The sequence below is a fragment of the Microtus oregoni genome, unplaced genomic scaffold (assembly GCF_018167655.1).
Source record: "Microtus oregoni isolate MIOR12 unplaced genomic scaffold, Mior012 000014F_ref0000157, whole genome shotgun sequence".
In the NCBI taxonomy this organism is placed as follows: Eukaryota; Metazoa; Chordata; class Mammalia; order Rodentia; family Cricetidae; genus Microtus; species Microtus oregoni.
In genome coordinates this window covers 11,143,845-11,162,411 of record NW_024543073.1, presented here as the reverse complement: position 1 = coordinate 11,162,411, position 18,567 = coordinate 11,143,845, and the positions used below count along the sequence as shown (strand labels likewise).

At 38.2% G+C, this 18,567-nt stretch overlaps 1 protein-coding gene across 3 annotated transcripts in view; it reads right to left on the bottom strand.

Annotated features, from left to right (window-relative positions):
• Window positions 1–18,567, bottom strand: part of Cwc27 (CWC27 spliceosome associated cyclophilin) — a 173,016-nt gene that overhangs the window by 62,654 nt on the left and 91,795 nt on the right. For all 3 annotated transcript variants that reach the window (XM_041663434.1, XM_041663433.1, XM_041663435.1), the window contains one exon: window positions 7,059–7,156. In XM_041663434.1, the coding sequence (XP_041519368.1) occupies window positions 7,059–7,156 (98 nt within the window). The remainder of the gene's footprint in view (window positions 1–7,058; window positions 7,157–18,567) is intronic.

Sequence of the window (18,567 nt, the reverse complement as noted above, 5' to 3'; positions counted from 1 at the left end):
CCTCCTCTTCCTCCTCTTTTTCCTCTTCCTCTTCCTCTCCCTCTCCCTCTCCCTCTCCCTCTCCCTCTCCCTCTCCCTCTCCCTCTCCCTCTCCCTCTCCCTCTCTCTCTCTCTCTCTCTCTCTCTCTCTCTCTCTCTCTCTCATGATCACGAGGTACCCAATTTTATTTTTATTCTCTCGGCTATATATGATGAAGTCTTTGACCAGTATTTTGTTAGATCCTTCCTGCCTTCAGAAGACCTTAGGTCTTGTATTCTCTTATGAGAATATTGTGAGACTTCCGAAGTCAACGTTCAATTCAATTCACCAGTTCAGTAAATGTCCTTTGGGCTAAGCCAGACTAAGTGCTTCACATGTTTCTCTCAGTTCCTACCTTTATTTTCCCTCTGGTTTGACTATTATTGACCTTTTGCAAGTCATAGGAGCATATGAGAAGTTGCTCTAACATTCTGTCCATGGTTTTTAGTTGTCTTTCATGGGAAGTTCAGTTTAGACTTCTAGTTGGCCATGTTTCCAGAAGTTGATATTTTCCATGTTATTTTTTTTGCCATTCATTTTAAAATTGTATGTTTAATCTCTAGGAAGGTGCATATTTATAATAGTAATGTGTTAGAGAACTCTTAGTTTGCTGAAAGGGATTTGGAAGCAATTATTCAAAATCACAGAAGTATTAATAAATAAAATTTTAACAAATTTTCTAAATGCTGGCTCACACTGAAATCATGAGTAGTAGAAACAGCACTGATCTGGGGGCCAGGGCACTGGGGTTAATTCTCTGACCCTGCTGAGTGGTATTCCCTGAACTCTGTCAATGATTGGCCTGTGTCTTTCTGCACATAAATGGGGAAGTCTAGCTGATGATCCTGTCAGGTGATTACAGACATGTAATGTATTACAACCAGAGCACACTTGAGAGCAGTTTCTGGTACCTAATTCATTCCTTGAGGTTACCTCAGAGTCACATTTTAAGTGTTCAACAGCTTAGTGTGAAGTAGGCTTCCACCCTGCTATGCTACTCTCTACAAACAGTAAACAAACAACAGTGTACAATGCTCTTGTGTCACCAAAGTCATTTGTAAATGATTTCTTAGTATCTGGATGTTAGTTTTGAGAACTTCATCACTCTTTTTGTCTATTCTGACACTTCAAATGGTCTTAGGTAACCAATCAAACAATTTAGTGATCACCTGATTTTTAAGGAAAATAATACTGAGACAAGAGCTGCAATTACAACACCTGCCAGGAGTTTTTGTGAAGAATTCTGAAAATGGAACTATTTAAAATTGTCAGCATATTGCATCGTGTAAGAAAGCCAGCTGACATAGTGCAGATCAAGCTGCCCCACATCCATTCTCAGATAACAGGGGTGCAGGTCACACCACGAAGCTGGGGAGACTCTTCTCCCAATGTGACTGAGCACGCAGGGTGTTGAAGGTGCTCGGCATCCATGAGCTACTGTGTGCACTTGTCACTCATGGCAAAAAATTTCACAAAAGAGTTGCAAAAAGAAAAACATCTTATGTAAAATAAGATCTTGACATCAGTCTGAAAAAGTCAAAAACTCCATTTCCAAATGGGAACACTATTTATAAACAAACTTAATGATATTATTTCTTCCTGAGAGAATCTAAATATGAAAACAAAACAATCAAGTACACACACATAAACCCCACCATCTCTATTACTTTTTAACTGGAAAAAAAACTATAATTATTTCAATTTAGAATCCAAATAGCTAACCCAACTCTACTGTTTCCTTGCTGCATTATTAGAAGCTATTTGAAAAATCAATTAGGGAGAGATTAAAAGTAAGCTTTTGAGATCTCAGTAGTCCTCATTGTCCGCTATGTTCAGTGAGTCCGGTTTTATCCCAGGCTTTTTCAGACCCAGGCCAGCTGGTCTTGGTGAGTTCCCAGAAGAACATCCCCATTGTCTCAGTGTGTGGGTGTACCCTTCGCGGTCCTGAGTTCCTTGCTCATGCTCTCTCTCCTTCTGCTCCTGATTTGGACCTTGAGATTTCTGTCCGGTGCTCCAATGTAAGTCTCTGTCTCTGTCTCCTTTCATCGCCTGATGAAGGTTAATATTCAGGAGGATGCCTGTATGTTTTTTTTTGGGTTCTCCTTCTTATTTAGCTTCTCTGGGATCACAAATTATAGGCTCAATGTCCCTTATTTATGGCTAGAAACCAAATATGAGTGAGTACATCCCATGTTCCTCTTTTTGGGTCTGGCTTACCTCACTCAGGATAGTGTTGCAATGGGTTTTTGATCCTACTGCACGTATTGGCTTTGTGGGAGCCTAGGCAGTTTGGATGCTCACCTTACTAGACCTGGATGGAGGTGGGTGGTCCTTGGACTTCCCACAGGGCAGGGAACCCTGATTGCTCTTTGGGCTGATGAGGGAGGGGGACTTGATTGGGGGAGGGGGAGGGAAATGGGAGGCGGTGGCAGGGAAGAGACAGAAATCTTTAATAAATAAATAAATAAAAAATAAAAGTAAGCTTTTTTATCTTTTGAGTGGGCAATAGAGACAATTTAGTTCTCAAGAACATAGTCCTTGGTTGTCAACACTGCACATATCTTACACCCAGAGCTGAGCGTCACGAGGAGTTTTTTTTTTCCCTTTATGCATACGCTTTCTATATACACCATGCTCAATGCTTTATGTTGGCTCCAAGAACTGAGAATAAATATTTCTAAAGCAAACTTATCACTTAAAAGTTGTTGGTCAGTTTCAATAAAAAAGATTTTCAAAAAGCATGTTACAGAATCTAAGAAAATCACATTACTAGGGCCGAGGTATGTTTCTATCATCAAGACAAAGTTTGGGCAAACATGTACTACATATTAACCACAGTTGTGCTGGTCAACAGGATTATATGGGTGATCTTCTCTCTTTGTGCTCTTTCACAATTCTAGTATTTTCTAAAGGATATGTTACTTAATCTTGATTCATTTACTTATTTTTCCGAAACAGGGTCTCATTATGAAGCTGGCATTACCGCTACGATGCACTACTCTTGTCATGATACTTTCTTTTTCTGTTCACTTACATACTTGTAATTCATTTCCTCTCCAGACTTTTCATTAAAAAAAGCTACCACCTAACTTGTAAGATCCAAATGAAAAGCATTCATTCATTCTAGGAATATCAGGAAGAGGTTTGCAACCAGAGATTTGCCATGTGACATGGTGGTCCCCAAGAACCATGAACTCACACAGGGTCTCTCAACTTTGCTACCAAATAATTCAATTCTTTATATAACCACTGGCATATATCTTGGCATCTGCTAAAGAGTTTTACTGAACATATTACTTCTTCCCATGTGCTAGAAGCATACTACATATTTGCAGTATGGCTTCTAGTAACAGAATTAAAAACAAAAACAAACACAAAGTAGCGAGCTAGAAAGATCCACAGGGTAGTCCCTTCTCTGACTTTCTTTTTGCTAATTTACTATGTAAAAAATAATTGAGATATACACCACATACTATGTTAGCTAGTTATGTCAACTTGACACAAGCTAGAATTCTTTTAGAAGAGGAAACTTCAGCTGAGAAAATGCCCCCACTTGACTGGCCTACGGGAAAGTCTGTGGGACATTTTCTTGGTAAATGATGGATGTGGGAAGGCCTAGCTCACTGTGGTTGGTGCCACTTAGGGGGCTGGTGGTTCTAAGCAACACAAGGAAGCAGGGTGAGCAAATCACGGGGAGCAAGGCAGTAAGCAGTGTTCTTCCGTGGCTTCTGCTCCAGTTTCCTGCCCTGTCAGCTCACGCTGCATCATGTCAGTGACGATGGCTGTGATGTGGAAGTGTAAGATGACATAAACCCTTTCCTTTCAAAGTTGCATTTGGTCGTGGGGTTTTATCACAGCATCAGAACCCTAACTAAGGCACATGCATTCACCCTGTCAGATGTAACTGCCCTCATCTTCGTTACTTTTTAAATGGTTTTGAACTGTAAGTGAGAAGAAGCGGAATGACGGCTGGCCTGAAAGGGTATCTATGAATCAAACACAAATATACTTCACCTTTCATTCAAGTAACGTTAAAATTAACACCTACATCAGGAGGCGACTATAGAAGAAAGTGAATTCTGGAACTTTGGTCTCTAAGGGGTTGGGGGAAGGGACTCAGTAGTTCCTGGAGAAAGTTAAGAGCTAGGGAAAGGGCCAGTGTGTTCAATGGGAACTCACCATGTATGTTGTTAGGTTAGCAGGGAACAAAGATTCCATGTGTACTTTTGTTTCTCAAAAAAGCAAGATTTTTTTTTAGATTTATTTATTTATTACGGACACAATGTTCTGCTGCAGGCCAGAAGAGGGCACCAGATCTCATTACAGATGGCTGTGAGCCATCATGTGGTTGCTGGGAATTGAACTCAGGACCTTTGGAAGACTTGCCAGTGCTTTAACATTGAATCATTTCTCCAGCCCCCAAGATTGAGCTAGTTTAACTTTATATGTTGGATAAATGGGAAGTAGTTAAATACTATATACTGTCACAACATAGTCAAGCCCGGGAGCCCTGTCTGATTAATTAAGTACTAAGAGACAGTAAAAAGCAATTTGAAATGTCCCTGTGTGCTCGAGAGGTTCTCTGCACCTTGGAGGTGTGTTTCCTTAAGAGGCTTGGAGATTCTTCCTTGATTTATAAGCTCAGGTTCCCCTTCTGGCAGGAATCACAGAGTGAGGATCATCTGCTCAGAATGTCAGAAGGCTCTGACACCGTATCTCCTTAAAGCTGATTAAAGATAGGGTCAAACCTGTACCTCTATGTGACTACATTCAGTTTTCACTAGTTCTAAGAAGGCAAACTTAGAAAACCCAGAAAGGATTTAGACATAATTTAATGAGGATTATCTATTTTATTAAAGAACTCAAAAAAAAAAAAAAACAACACAAGAAGTCAACTTTATCACCAATTAATTATCGATCTTACTTTAAATGTATTACCTCCCACAGCAATCCCATGCACAAGCCAGGATGATTTATAGTGGGATTTACAAGACCCCAAGGTTGTAAACTAGAATGTCCTGCAGTAAATCTCTTTTGACATTGCTAGTATCTAAGCCAAACACTGTGTTCCTTGTTTATCTAAATTGGGGTGTTTACTCTCAGAATCTACTGCAGATTCTGTAATCAACCAAGAGAAGGAACTATTCCTGCAAGCTCTCCTCTGACCAACATGCACGTTCTGTGGTATGTTTGTACCCATATGCATACATGTACACATACATGGAAGTAATAAAAATGAAAAGTAAATAGAAGTGGCAAAATTATGTGTTTTTCTTAAGTGTACTTATGTCTATTAACTGGTAATATTGTATGGCTCAAGGGATGGCAAAATTTATTTTTCTCTCTAACAGAAGACTAGCATGAGGTCAGATTTCAAAGTAACTTGCCTAGTGTGATAGAACAGATTTAAAATGACTAGGGTAAAGTCATCAGTTATGAATATGAATCTGGTCCAGGAACTGGATAGAGATAAAACTCATAGAAATACTAATTAAAGCCTAATCTGTTTCCTAAGATGGCCGAACTCCACAAGAAACACCATACCTATGAGAATACCTGGTTGAATGGGGGATGTCCATTTATGCAAGACTCAAACTAGCATTTTAACGCACAAGCGTTAGGACGCAAGGCTTTCTTGGTCTTTCACGTTTCTTCCCAAGTGTGTTTTAATTCAACTTCCATACCCTACATCCTAAAGGATGTATGAAGAGTCTGCCACCAGCCTATGATCTGACTTGCCAGATGCAATCATAAAACCAGGACATTAAGTCATTGGACGCTTAAGAAGGTACATACGTTTACACTTTCAAACAGAGTATCTTTATAAAACTATGACTGACAAACATAAAAAGGAAGTTTGTTTAAAGAGTTTTATAATGTTTTAAAACGATCATATTGACTATGGGCTTTTCATAATACTAACAGTATTAAAACTCCTATTTTCAATTTGTAGGTTTTAGGCAGGATACAAAATAAAAGCAGGAACAGCTATGTTTTTTTCTTGAAAATTTAAAATTATTATTTTTAACACAGCAATGTAATTTTATTAAAAGTTTTCTCAATAATACGAAGCCAGAATGTGTGTAAGGTGTTTTATCCCTAAATTTATAATAAGGAAACGGAGGTTTAAATATTTTGCCTGCTAGTAAATGAAATTAAGAGTTTTCTTATTTTCTTACTTTTATATATTTATAAAAAATTATATATTTTTTGAGAATATATAATTTTTCAAAATTTCTTTTAAAAATTAAAATACTCTTATTGTGTGTGTACATGTGTGTGTAAAACAACAGCATCCAATAGGTATTTAATGTCATTCACACTAACACACAAATGTTTGTATGGGTCCTAGCATAGTTCCAAAATACTTAGATGTCTTAAGGACGTGCAATCAATACAAAAAGAATGAAGAGTTTCTGTGCACTTTTAATCCAGTTGTGTATTTCAGCCACACTGTCTTATCTGGTTTTAAGTGCTCTGTAAATTCTCATTTAGCTTACTTAAAAGCAATAATTATGGTCCTGTTTGCATCAAATTTATTTATCAGAAAAATAATCTCCTTAAGTGGAGATTTATTTTATTTGGTAGCTTTCCAGGGCAAGTGTAGGAAAAAAATACAAAACCCAAACCTCCAATAATGACGCAGGAGGAAGGAGAGAAGGAAGAGGGGAAAAGCAAGGAGGCAGGGAGGCAATAAACATGGTTATCAAGAGACAGTATAAGGGCGGAGGCAATGGCTAATTTTCTAAAGTGTTGATGTGCGAGCATGGGCTCTTGAGTTTGGATCTCCAGAACCACAGGAAAGGCTGGGCATGCTGGACCACACCTACAGACCAAGCGACAGGAAGGTGGAAACAGAGGATCTCTGGAGCTTGCTTAGACAACCAGCAAGCTGTAGCTTACTACCTCAAAACAAAGTGTCAGCTCCTCATGAATGTCACCGGAGGGTGATCTGTGACTTACACACACACACACACACACACACACACACACACACACACACACACTAAAAGATGATGTAACCTGTCAAAGCCCTTACCTTCATTTCCTTTCTCCGCTTTTGCTGAGGTCTCCTTTTTCTGTTTCGCTGCTAAGAGTTCCCGCTTTAGCTGCCTTGCTTCTTTTCTGAGCTCTTCACTATGAAGAAAAGAAGATGTATAAGTTTATAATATGCTGACAGAAAAACTGGGCTAGTAAAACAAGAACTGTTTATTTTTAGGTGCACTAAATTAAAAAACATAGTCAATAATATAATTAATTTTCTGCCATGTACCTGCATCTGTGGATAGGTAAATGATATTTCCTAAGTTGTCATTTTCACAATAATAGTCTAAGAACCTATAAATAGTTTCCTTCTCAAATAACCCTAACCCCTAACCCTTAACCATAACCCCTAACCATTAACCGTAACCCTTAACTCTTAACCTTAACCCTTAATCTTAACCCCTAACCCTAACCTCTAACCCTAACCTACTAAACTTCAGAAGTTAAGTGGTGGTTTGAATGAGATATTCCCTATAGTCTCAGGCATTTGGATGACTGCATTTATTAAGCAATTATTTTTATGGTACTTTCATAGTTAAAATTTTTTAAAAATTCATTTGATTTTTTAGCTCTCTAGACATAGTTTGGTCATTTAAGTTTTCTCAGTGCTTGGGAGACTGAAGCAGAAGGAATACGGAGATTTAAAGACTGTCTAAGCTATTTGGTGAGTTCCAGGCCAGCCTGGGCTACAAAGTGAGACCCTGTTCTAATGTAATTCCCCAACTCCATTTTTTTTTTAACTCATCTAATGCCACAGTTGATATGTAATTTCCTCTTCTGTGAAACCTTCTAGGTCAAAATATTCTGACAGCTTACATGTATCATGTGTTAAAAGTAAATGCTAATTTATAAGTCATTCTGCAACACTGTTTTAGGGCAGAAAATTCAAATTTACTTCCTGACCAAAATTATTAAGTATTTATGTCATTGACCCTAGTTTTGCTATGGTTTATTAATCACCCAGGGGTCATGGGGATGAATGTTTGTTCTCAGTCATGGTAGAGGTAAGGAAAGAACCTTGGAGAGGTAGGAAGTCCTTAGGCTAATTGGAGGGGGTTTTCCTTAGAAGGCATTGTGTCACTCCAATTTATCTTTGGCTTCCTGTTTCAAGACATAATCTGTCTTTTAAACATGCTTTCAATACTGATATTAACCAGGTAACACAGCTAAGGCAGGGGTCTTTGCAAAGCTGTTAGGAGGTTTGGCCTTTTAGCACTGAAAACTATAAGCTGTATAAGAATATATCCAGATATGTATCCATCCATCCATCCATCCATCTATCTATCTATCTATCTATCTATCTATCTATCTATCTATCTGTAACGACTAATACAAACCCTTAGAGCCAATTGTGATTAGTTAGAGGCAGGCAAGCTATATCCTTAAAAGACAAGTATTCACTCTATTTACAGGAAAGCCAGAATGGATCAAGGATGCTCACAGAGACTAGAAGCTTAAGCAGATACCACACCCTTACCTTACGTTTAGATATTTCTACAGTGATCCAGTCTTGTGGGTATATCCAACCTGCAGCCCATAGCCCCCTGGGCCAAGGGCAGCTATGAATTCAGCTAACACAAAGCCACTAAAAATATTAGGAGTTTTTTTTTTGCAATTTATTTTTGTAATGTAATTTTACAGCTCTTGAGCATGAACTTTGTTTGCATGATCATATTTTGTCACCATGTCAAAAGGATGGACACCTCTGTGTATAAAACTTCCCCGTAGTCCTGAGTCCTCTAGCAGTACTTACTAACAAGCACTAGGTTTATCAAAGTGCAAAGTCTTAAAGCATGCATGTTTCAGTTCTTTCACCCTTCTACAGAAACAGCCCCATTCCGGGTCTACTTGCTTTCAAGATCATAAATTCTGAAACCACCCTGTCTTATCCAAGTTCACTACCTTTTAAATGTTTTCAGTCTTTCATTTCTACTGAGCTTGCAGTCAACAAGCCACTTCCTTAGCTTTCTTCATGGTTCACCTTTAGCAATCCCATTAGCATCGTATTAATTCTAGATACTGTACTGACAGTCATTTTACTACTGTCCTCATCAGAGCTCTTAATTTTCTTACCATCTGACCCTGTGGATATGACATAACTGCTTAGGATAAACTGAATATGGATCAGGCTCTCCCCTATCCATTCAGGGGCCTGTTCTAAGAGACAAACCTCTACAGAAAAGGGGAACCTTTGCCATGAGATGCTGCCTGGAAATTTGCCCTTGTAATGAATGCTCCTGATACTCCAGTATGCACTCAGGTTTGGGATCCAATGTTTAGCTTTCTATTATAGAAATTATCTTTCCTCCTTTACAATCAAGTGCTCTTACTAATCTTTTCATTGAGCAAACAAATTCAAATTTCTCTACAGTCTGCTGAAATCAAGTGATTATTATCTCTACACATGGACTCCATCCGGAAAGACCAGTTTATACACAGTCTGCTTCACAATCTCTTGCAATCTACCCCTCTTACAGTCTCCTGAAACTGTTTCTGCACTAATCCAGTTCAATGGCCTATGTTCAGATCTCCTCTTTCCAGATGGTCTCACTGCCATTGAAGATGTTAACTACTTCCTGTCTGAAATTCCATCCGAATCCAACTTTTCAGCATTTTGGAGTCAAGATTTCCCAATTCTCCTTGTCTTGGTTATATTCTCTCTCTCTCTCTCTCTCTCTCTCTCCCTCTCTCTCTCATTCATTTCTTCTCTTCTTAACCTAAAATTGTTGGAGTTTTCCTCGTATACCCCTATGTAGTGACACTTCAATCTCAAATCAACTATCATTACTATACACTTATTTTCAAATCTAGTGTGGATGCTTTCTTTGCCTTGACTTTGGTCCTACCTTTCTAACTATTACACATCTCCAGATAGAGTATAAGAATGCTGCATGAAAGAAATGTAAGATATAACATATAAGCACTTAAAAGATTATAAAAATTAAAAAGAAAATCTTTAATAAAAGATATTTTTATTTCAGCATTTAAAAAGAAAATTTTAAATTTTGTCCAAGATATTTTTACATATTTTGTATGTATGAAGTCTTCCCAATCTGATGTGTACTTTATTCTTAAGGAATATTGCATATCTGCCTGCCACATTTCAAGGACTATGATCTAGATGAACAGCAGGTCAGATGGCTCAATATACACATTATATAGATTCAATAAAAGTACCTAGTATGTAGGCCAGATATTTCAAATAGCACTATTGCTTAGAGCTATTTATCATCTAGGAATATTTTGTAATTGTTTATTTTGAATGTGTGCCACTCCTGGTATATATGGAAATTAATTTTGTCCGTAATTGTGAAAGTGTGAAAAGCAATAATCTATCCCTAAATAGTCATAGATTTAGATATTCTGTTTAAATAATGTGTCATAAATTAAATAAAAATAAAAACTCAAAAAGACAAAGTAAAACAGAACCACAGATATACAGATTGTTAAACATTGCTTACTGTGTTGAAACGTTCAAGTGATTGAGGACTTCCATTGTTGTAAAACTCTTCAGACTAGTAAAATATCACATTTATCAATGTTTGTGGAATCAATATTCTTGGAATGCAGTACAACTTTAAAAATTAATCTTTAGATCACAGGCTAATTTTAGGGATTCCCAATCTTACATTCTTTAGAACATAATCCTCCTGTCTACAGGCACAAAAATATGTCTAAATATGCTCAAACAAAAATAAAAATTATAATCTTGAAGTCAGTATGTACTGCCAAAATTATGGGCCTGCTTTAGGGTTCAAAAAAGGTCCCTGGCCTTTTCAAAGTCCAATTTCTGTTTGAATAATAAGAGAAAGTGACTTTATAAATGGCTTCTGCTATTATTAAGTCTAAGATAATATTCTTGTCTAATACATGTGTTTCTAATTATGCATTCATCTGAATTTTAATACAGTTTGAATACAACACTATTAATCAATAAGCAATTCTGTACTGCACTATATATATACATACATATATTTATTTATTTATTTTAATCTAGTAAATCTACACTATTTTGCCTCTTACTAGAGACTACCAATATATTCAACAATTTCTAATATTTCTATGTAGCACTGTGATACAGGCTCGGAAATCAAGATATGCAAGAAGAGATGGGAACCTAATTCAATTAACTCTTCAATTCAGTTACCTCACTCATGACTTGATATCCTGTAATATGGGCTCTGTTTAAGTCAGAGGCTGAGTTTAAGGAGAGGAAATAAAAGTCTTGCCTCTAGTCATACCACTCTACGCCGAGACAACTAGAAACTTAAAACAGAAACCTGCAAACTTCTAGTCCACGATCTTTCTGGGAGAGCGACACAAACTCTTTGAGGGGCTTGAATTGCAAAGAAGAACATAACCTTTGTCCACCAAGAATGAAAACAGTGCATGATAAAAAGCAACAAAGAAATCGCTGAAGCACTTAGGAAGTCAGTGAAACACAGATTACTGCAGGTTCAGTAAGAGATGATTTTGCAGAAGAGGCACATGAACAGTAGTTAGGAATATGCCATGTGAAGCCAGGGAGAAGAGGCACCCAAACAATAGGCTTAAATCTACAGAAAGTAGAGAGAAAAAAGGTATAGGAAGTTCTAAAATGAAAGGAGAAAAAACAAAGAAAGGAAAAGGTTCATTGACTCAACAGGTAAGGGTGCTTGCTGGACACACTTGACAACTGAGTTCTGTCCCTGGGAAAAAAGAGAAAAGCTTGGTGTGAACCAGGCAAGGTGGTATACATCTTTAATCTTAGTAGCCAGGAAGCAGAAGCAGGTGAATCTTTGTGAGTTTGAGTTCTAGAGCAGCCTGCTTTACATAGTGAGTTTCTAAGTTAGCCTGGGCTATTCAAAGAGACCCTGTCTTAAAAACAAACACAAAAATTTATTCATCTCTTTCCTATTTCTGATAAAGTCACCAGAACCTGGTATCAGGCTCATTTTCTGGCATTAGTTATTAAATCTAAAAATTGCAAGTAGAGACCAAATCCATGGCTTTCCAATTAAAGCAAGCTATATTTGTGGGCACAGCTGGGACTGGTCAACTGGCTGTATCACCCAAAGTCGGGATTTAAGAGCACAGTTTCTGCTGGCCTTTACAAAGTCTTTTATAGGAGGACAGCGTGTTCACAGGGGTGAGAGAGTTGGCTATTGGATACTGTTAGAAAGAGAAAGGGGATGGGAGGAGGGGAGGGAGTGGGAACCGGGATTGGTATACAAAATGAAAAAAAGATAGTTTGATTTCTTTCTTTAAAAAATAAAACAAAATACTTATACAATCTTGGTCATTCTTACAGGTGTAAAATGGAATCTCAGAGTTGTTTTGATTTGCAATTCTCTGATGGCTAAGGATGTTGAGCAGTTCCTTAAGTGTCTTTCAGCCATTTTAGATTTCTCTGTTGAGAGTTCTCTGTTTAGGTCTGTACTACATTTTTTTATTGGGTTATTTGTTCTTTTCATGACCAATTTTTTAAGTTCTTTGTATATTTTGGAGATCAGACCTCTGTCTGATATGGGGTTGGTGAAGATCTTTTCCCATTCTGTAGGTTGTCGTTTTAACTTGTTAACCATATCTGTTGCTTTACAGAAGCTTTTCAGTTTCAGGAAGTCCCATTTATTAATGCTTCTTTGAGTGTTTATGCTACTGGGGTTAGATTTAGAAAGTGGTCTCCTGTACCAATGTGTTCAAGTGTACTTCCCATTTTCTCTTCTATGAGGTTCAGAGTGGCTGGCTTTATGTTGAGGTCTTTGATCTATTTGGACTTGAGTTTTGTCCTTGGTGATAGTTATGGATCTATTTTCATTTTTCTACGTGTTGATATCCACTTATGCCAGCACCATTTGTTAAATATGCTTTATTTTTTCCTTTTTATATATTTTGCTTCTTTGTCAAAAATCAGGTGTTTGAAGATGATATCCAGGTCTTCAATTTGTTTCCATTGGTCCTCCTGTCTGTTTTTATGACAATACCAAGCTGTTTTCAGTACTGTAGCTGTGTAGTAGAGTTTGAAGTCAGGGATTGTGATGCCTCCAGAAGTTCTTTTATTGTACGGGATTGTTTTTGCTATCCTGGGTTTTTTGCTTTTCCATATGAAGTTGAATACTGTTCTTTCGAGGTCTGTGAAGAATTTTGCTGGGATATTGATGGGCATTGCATTGAATCTGTAAATTGCTTTTGGTAAGATTGACATTTTTACTATGTTAATTATACCTACCCAAGAGCATGGGAGATCTTTCCGCTTTCTGACTGATGACAACTTTTGCTGGAGAGGTTGTGGGGTAAAGGGAGCACTCATGCATTGCTGGTGGAAATGCAAGCTGGTACAGGCCCTTTGGATATTAGTATGGCGATTTCTCAGAAAATTAGGAAACAACCTTCCTCAAGACCCAGAAATATCACTTTTGAGTATATATGCAAAGGATGCTCAGTTGTACCACAAGGACATGTGCTCAACTATGTTTATAGCAGCATTGTTTGTCATAGTCAGAACCCGGAAACAACGTAATTGCCCCATTGACCGAAGAATATATAAGAAAAATGTGGTACATTTACACAATGGAATACTATACAACACAAAAAAATAATGACATCTTGAAATTTGCAGGAAAATGGATGGAGCTATAAAGCATCATAGTGAGGTAACTCAGACCCAGAAAGACAATGATCATATGTACTCACTCATAAGTGGTTTTTAATAATAAAGCAAAGAAAAGCCCACAAATCATAATCCTGGAGAACCTAGACAGCGAGGACCCTAAGAAAGACATACATAGATCTAATCTACATGGGTAGTAGAAAAATACAAGATCTCCTGAGTAAATCGGGAGCATGGGGACCATGGGAAAGGGTTGGAGGGAAGGGGAGAGGAAGGGAGAGGAGCAGAGAAAAATGTAGAGCTCAATAAAATAAATAAATAAATAAATAAATAAAAAATCCTGAAAAAAAAATACAATGAAAGGGAAGGAACAAGGAAGAAGGGCAAGGATATACATCATGTGAATGGGGTCACAAGTTTAGTATACATTGAAAAACATGTTTTGCAGTTTACATCAGATCTAAGGAATAGGAACTTAATTCTTAACTACAAATATATTTCTTAACTTGCAAGGACTTAGCACAAGACAAGCAGGAGCTCCAATAGAAACCTGAACCTGCACAGGACTAAGATAAACTCACTCTCAACTGTCTTAACTGAAAACAGAGCTCTTAACTTGCAAGGTGTGTTTTTCCTATTTTGGTCTCCCATTGACTTGCAAGGTATATTGTTCCTGCTTTGGACTCTCACAGTTCCTGACTATACTACACCCTTCCTTTTTCATTACAGTGTTTCCCTGACTGTCTATTTGAGTTTAACTTTACATAGATGCCAAATTCTACAATTCTATTCACCTGAGCTCCAGATAAGTCTACTGAATTGTGCGTTAATTTCCATGAACTCTGCTAACCATGCACTGACTTCTTTCTCAAGTATTAAAGTCCTCTCATGAGCTAGCTTCAAAACACATTTTTCTACTTTATCTTCCATGTAGACTATACACTTACTCTAAATTTTAGCCAAAACATACTAGTCATCAGTATCTTGGCAAAATTTAAGCTTTGGCACATGTACCCTTTGTTCATGCCATTTCTGTAACTTAAAATAGTGTTAGTTTACGATTGCTATTCACTAAAATCTTCATTTCCAGGCTTCATGGAAAAAATAGCACTCAAGTTGTGGCTCCACTCAGAACATACTATTACAGCAAGCTTAGTGCAAAGAAATAAGAATTAACATGAAAAAGTACCCTATCAAGTGTTCAGAAAAAAATCATGTCTATGATCAAAATGTCACAACCAATTCACAAATGTTAAATTATAGCAGCAACTTATGGATTAAGATTTTTAAAAGAAATTATAAAAATGATACTGAATATCATACTAAGATCTACTCTACCACTCATTTTCTTTAACCATGTGAAGGCTGTGGAGTTCAATTAGTAAAGTGCTAAGGATATATATGAAAAAGGAACTATGTTATAAGCTAACTTTAAAATATTATTAAAGATAGAGTTTGAAGGAGATACCTTGAATGGATAAGTAATACTTCTCTCAGAAGCCATAAATTATTAAGCAAAAAATCTCAGTGCCAGGTGAGATACCTTCCTATGAGTTGTTGTTGAGAGATAATCCAGAGCCCCTAAAACAATGCAGGTTACTACCACTGTTCTTGGTTTCCCACCAGAACTAGATGACACCACTGCTGAAGGCACCACATATTTTGGTTGTAGGACACAGACAAATCAAGCTGGAGCTGAAATGGAAGCTCCCTCCCAACCAGCTAGCTTTCACAGTCCTGTGAGAGGTTACGCAGGCTTCTAGGGGAAAAATAAAATCAGTGACTTTGCCCAGCTATGTCTACCAACCTGCCAGGCAAGTTGTGGCCAGCGGTATAATAGTGGCATGAATCTTATGGGATAATGAACTGCTCTCTGGTTGAATTTGAGGCCTGTTCGAATTCATGCCTGGTACAGTAAACCTGGTTGAAAACTCATGGCTAAATTGGAGGTCTCCATTGAGTTCTTCACCTCCAGAGAGTGGTGAACCCAGCAGAAGAGGATGAGTGAAGACTGTAAGAGTCATAGTATAGAAAGAGGATGCTCATTCATTTCAGGGCTTCCCAGACCTGAAATAATCACACAGAAACGGTATTATTACACCACTGCATGGCCTATTAGCTCAAGCTTCTTATTGGCTAGGTCTTTTATCTTAAATTAACCCACTTCTATTATTTTATATTTTATCACAAGGCTCGTGGTTTACCAGAAAGGTTCTGGTGTGTCTGTCTCCTTTGGTGTCTACATTGCTTCTCTGATCCTGCCTACCCTCTCTCTCTCTTTTTTTTTTTTCGAGACAGGGTTTCTCTGTGGTTTTGGAGCCTGTCCTGGTCTCGAACGCACAGAGATCCGCCTGCCTCTGCCTCCCAAGTGCTGGGATTAAAGGCATGCGCCACCACCGCCCGGCTACCCTCTCCTTTTCTATCTCCTTGGAATTCTCACCTTGCCTATAGTTATCGATTCTTCTACTCCACCAAAGACTCCAGAAGGATATAATATTACCTAAGTAAACAGGAAGTCCATTGTAAGCAACTTCCAAAACTCTAGAATTGACAGAGACACCTCGCTGCCTGGACAGTCACCCAAAGTTCTTCTGTAAGAACAGATCTTGAGCCTACAGGCCCATAGTATCTGTCAGACTTTTCCATGAAGTAGGAAATTTCAGACAGTTTCATCTATTTGGCAGTTTTCCAGTCACTTTCTTCTGTGTGCTGTACAATGTCTGGCAGAATCTTTCATGAAACAGGAACTCTGATGGACTGTGTCACCTTTAGGCAAAATCAGCAGTCATTTTTATGTGGGTCCTGCATGTCCTATTCATACAGTATGACATCAAGCAGTCCACGCAAGAGCAGTTTCTTGCCCAAATAGCTAACAAACTCCCTAAGGAGCTTCTTCGATGCTCATCAGCCTCTTGAAGTAATTGCTGCTGCCAGGAGCAGATGTGTCTCATTGTCATGAAAAATTCTAAGTTTTTAAAACATTTTAAATGCTATATTCTGTTAGTCTTTGAAAAGTACCTGTCCATCTAAAATATATCTCTGCATATCTATAAAATCTAACATGACTAAGGGTGACTATTATAGATGATTATCTGTTAACCTGTATTTCTTAATTATACATTACATTTTAATGAGTTGCACAAACACAATACCTTAAACAAGAGCAGAAATACACACATAACAAAATTGACCTTTATTTTTGTATCAATAAACCAAGATCCATACCAATGCAAAGTATTTATCTTTATAGCATCAGAGGAGATGGAAAACACCAGGAGAGCATGGCCCACTGAATCAACTAAGAAGGGGCTCACATGGGCTCACAGAAACTGAAAAGCAAAGCAGGGGGCCTTCATGGGTCTGTACCAGGTTCTTTGCATATATGTTATGGCTGTTAGCTTGGTGTTTTTGTGGGACTCCTAACAATGGAAGCAGTATATCTCTGACTCTTTTGCCTGCTCTTAAGACTCTCTTCCTCCTCTTGGTTGCCTTGTTCAGCCTTGACACCTTGTTTATTGTATGTGGGTTTTTGTTTTTGTTTTTGTTTTTTCCTATTTGGCTTGTTTCCTGCTCTTTTCTGAGGAGCAAATGAATGGGGTGAATGTGGGCAAGAACAGAGGTAGGTAGTAGCATGGAGGAGTGGAAGGAAGAAAAAGTGTAGTTGGGATGTATTGTACAAGAAAAGAATCTAGTTTAAGTTTTAAAAAGATGAAAGGAAAAAATAAAAGCTCATGGCTAGAAAGGCCATAGGCTTAAGAACAGTGGTTCTCAACCTATTTTCTTTCATAGGGGTCATCTAAGACCACTAGAAAACAGATATTTACATTACAATTAATAATGGTAGCAAAATTATAGTTATGAAGTAGTAACAAAAACAATTTTATATTGGGGGTCATCACAACATGAGGAACTGTATTAAGGGGTGGCAGCATTAGGAAGGTTGAGAACCATTGCCTAGGGGCAACCTACAACCCTTCATTTGCTAAATGGTCATGTTGTGCAACTCTTTGTGAAATATTTATGCTTATACTCATATACTCCTAGGTGAGTGCTGCTCTGAGCTTAGGCCAGAGAGGCTTCTGTTTGTAGTAGGCAGCAATTGAGCAGAGATTCAGAACTGGTCAAGGCACTGAGACAAAGCAACAGTTGAGTGTTCAGCCCTAAAAAGGACATCTATATATCACCCCAAAGGCCAAGGGAACACTGCAGAAGGGCAAATGGGAAGAATGTGAGAGCCTGAGGATGGGGACGAGTGCTTTGAAATGCGGACTTCTGGGCTGTACACATGGCATGATAACAATGGTGGTTAATGGTAGAAAGCTGGACCGTCAACATTCTTCGTGGATAGGGGAGGGGTCCACAATGTTCTATCCCCTCTGAAAAGGAGACAGCCAGTGAACAGTTGCTGAGTGGGGGAGGCATATTCTTCATTGATTTAGAAACTGGTAAACTACTCCTGCTCAAGCAAATAACCTCCTACCCATGTTCATTTAAGCAACCATTAGATGAATGGGACACAAACAGAAAGATATGAAATAGGAGGGGCCAGTTAGAAAAAAGAAGGGGTTCATTATGAGAGGGGAGAGGACAATGAAGAGATATGATTAAAGTACTTGTGTACATGTACATGAAATGGAAAGAATAAACAAAAATCTTTCAAAAGTAAAACAAATGAAAGAAGCAGTCCATGGATTGGGTGTGGGGGGATAATTTAGTTAGTACAGTGCTTGAGCACTGAGGAAGCAGAGACGGGCAGATCCCTGGAGCTCTCTGGCTAGCCAGCCTAGGCTAATTGGGCAAGCTCCAGCCTCGGTGAGAGATCCTGCCTTAAAAACTAAGGTGGGTGGTGCCTGAGGAAAGGCTAGGAGATACTGAGCTTGGTCCTCCACACACATGTGAACCCTCCAACTTACTA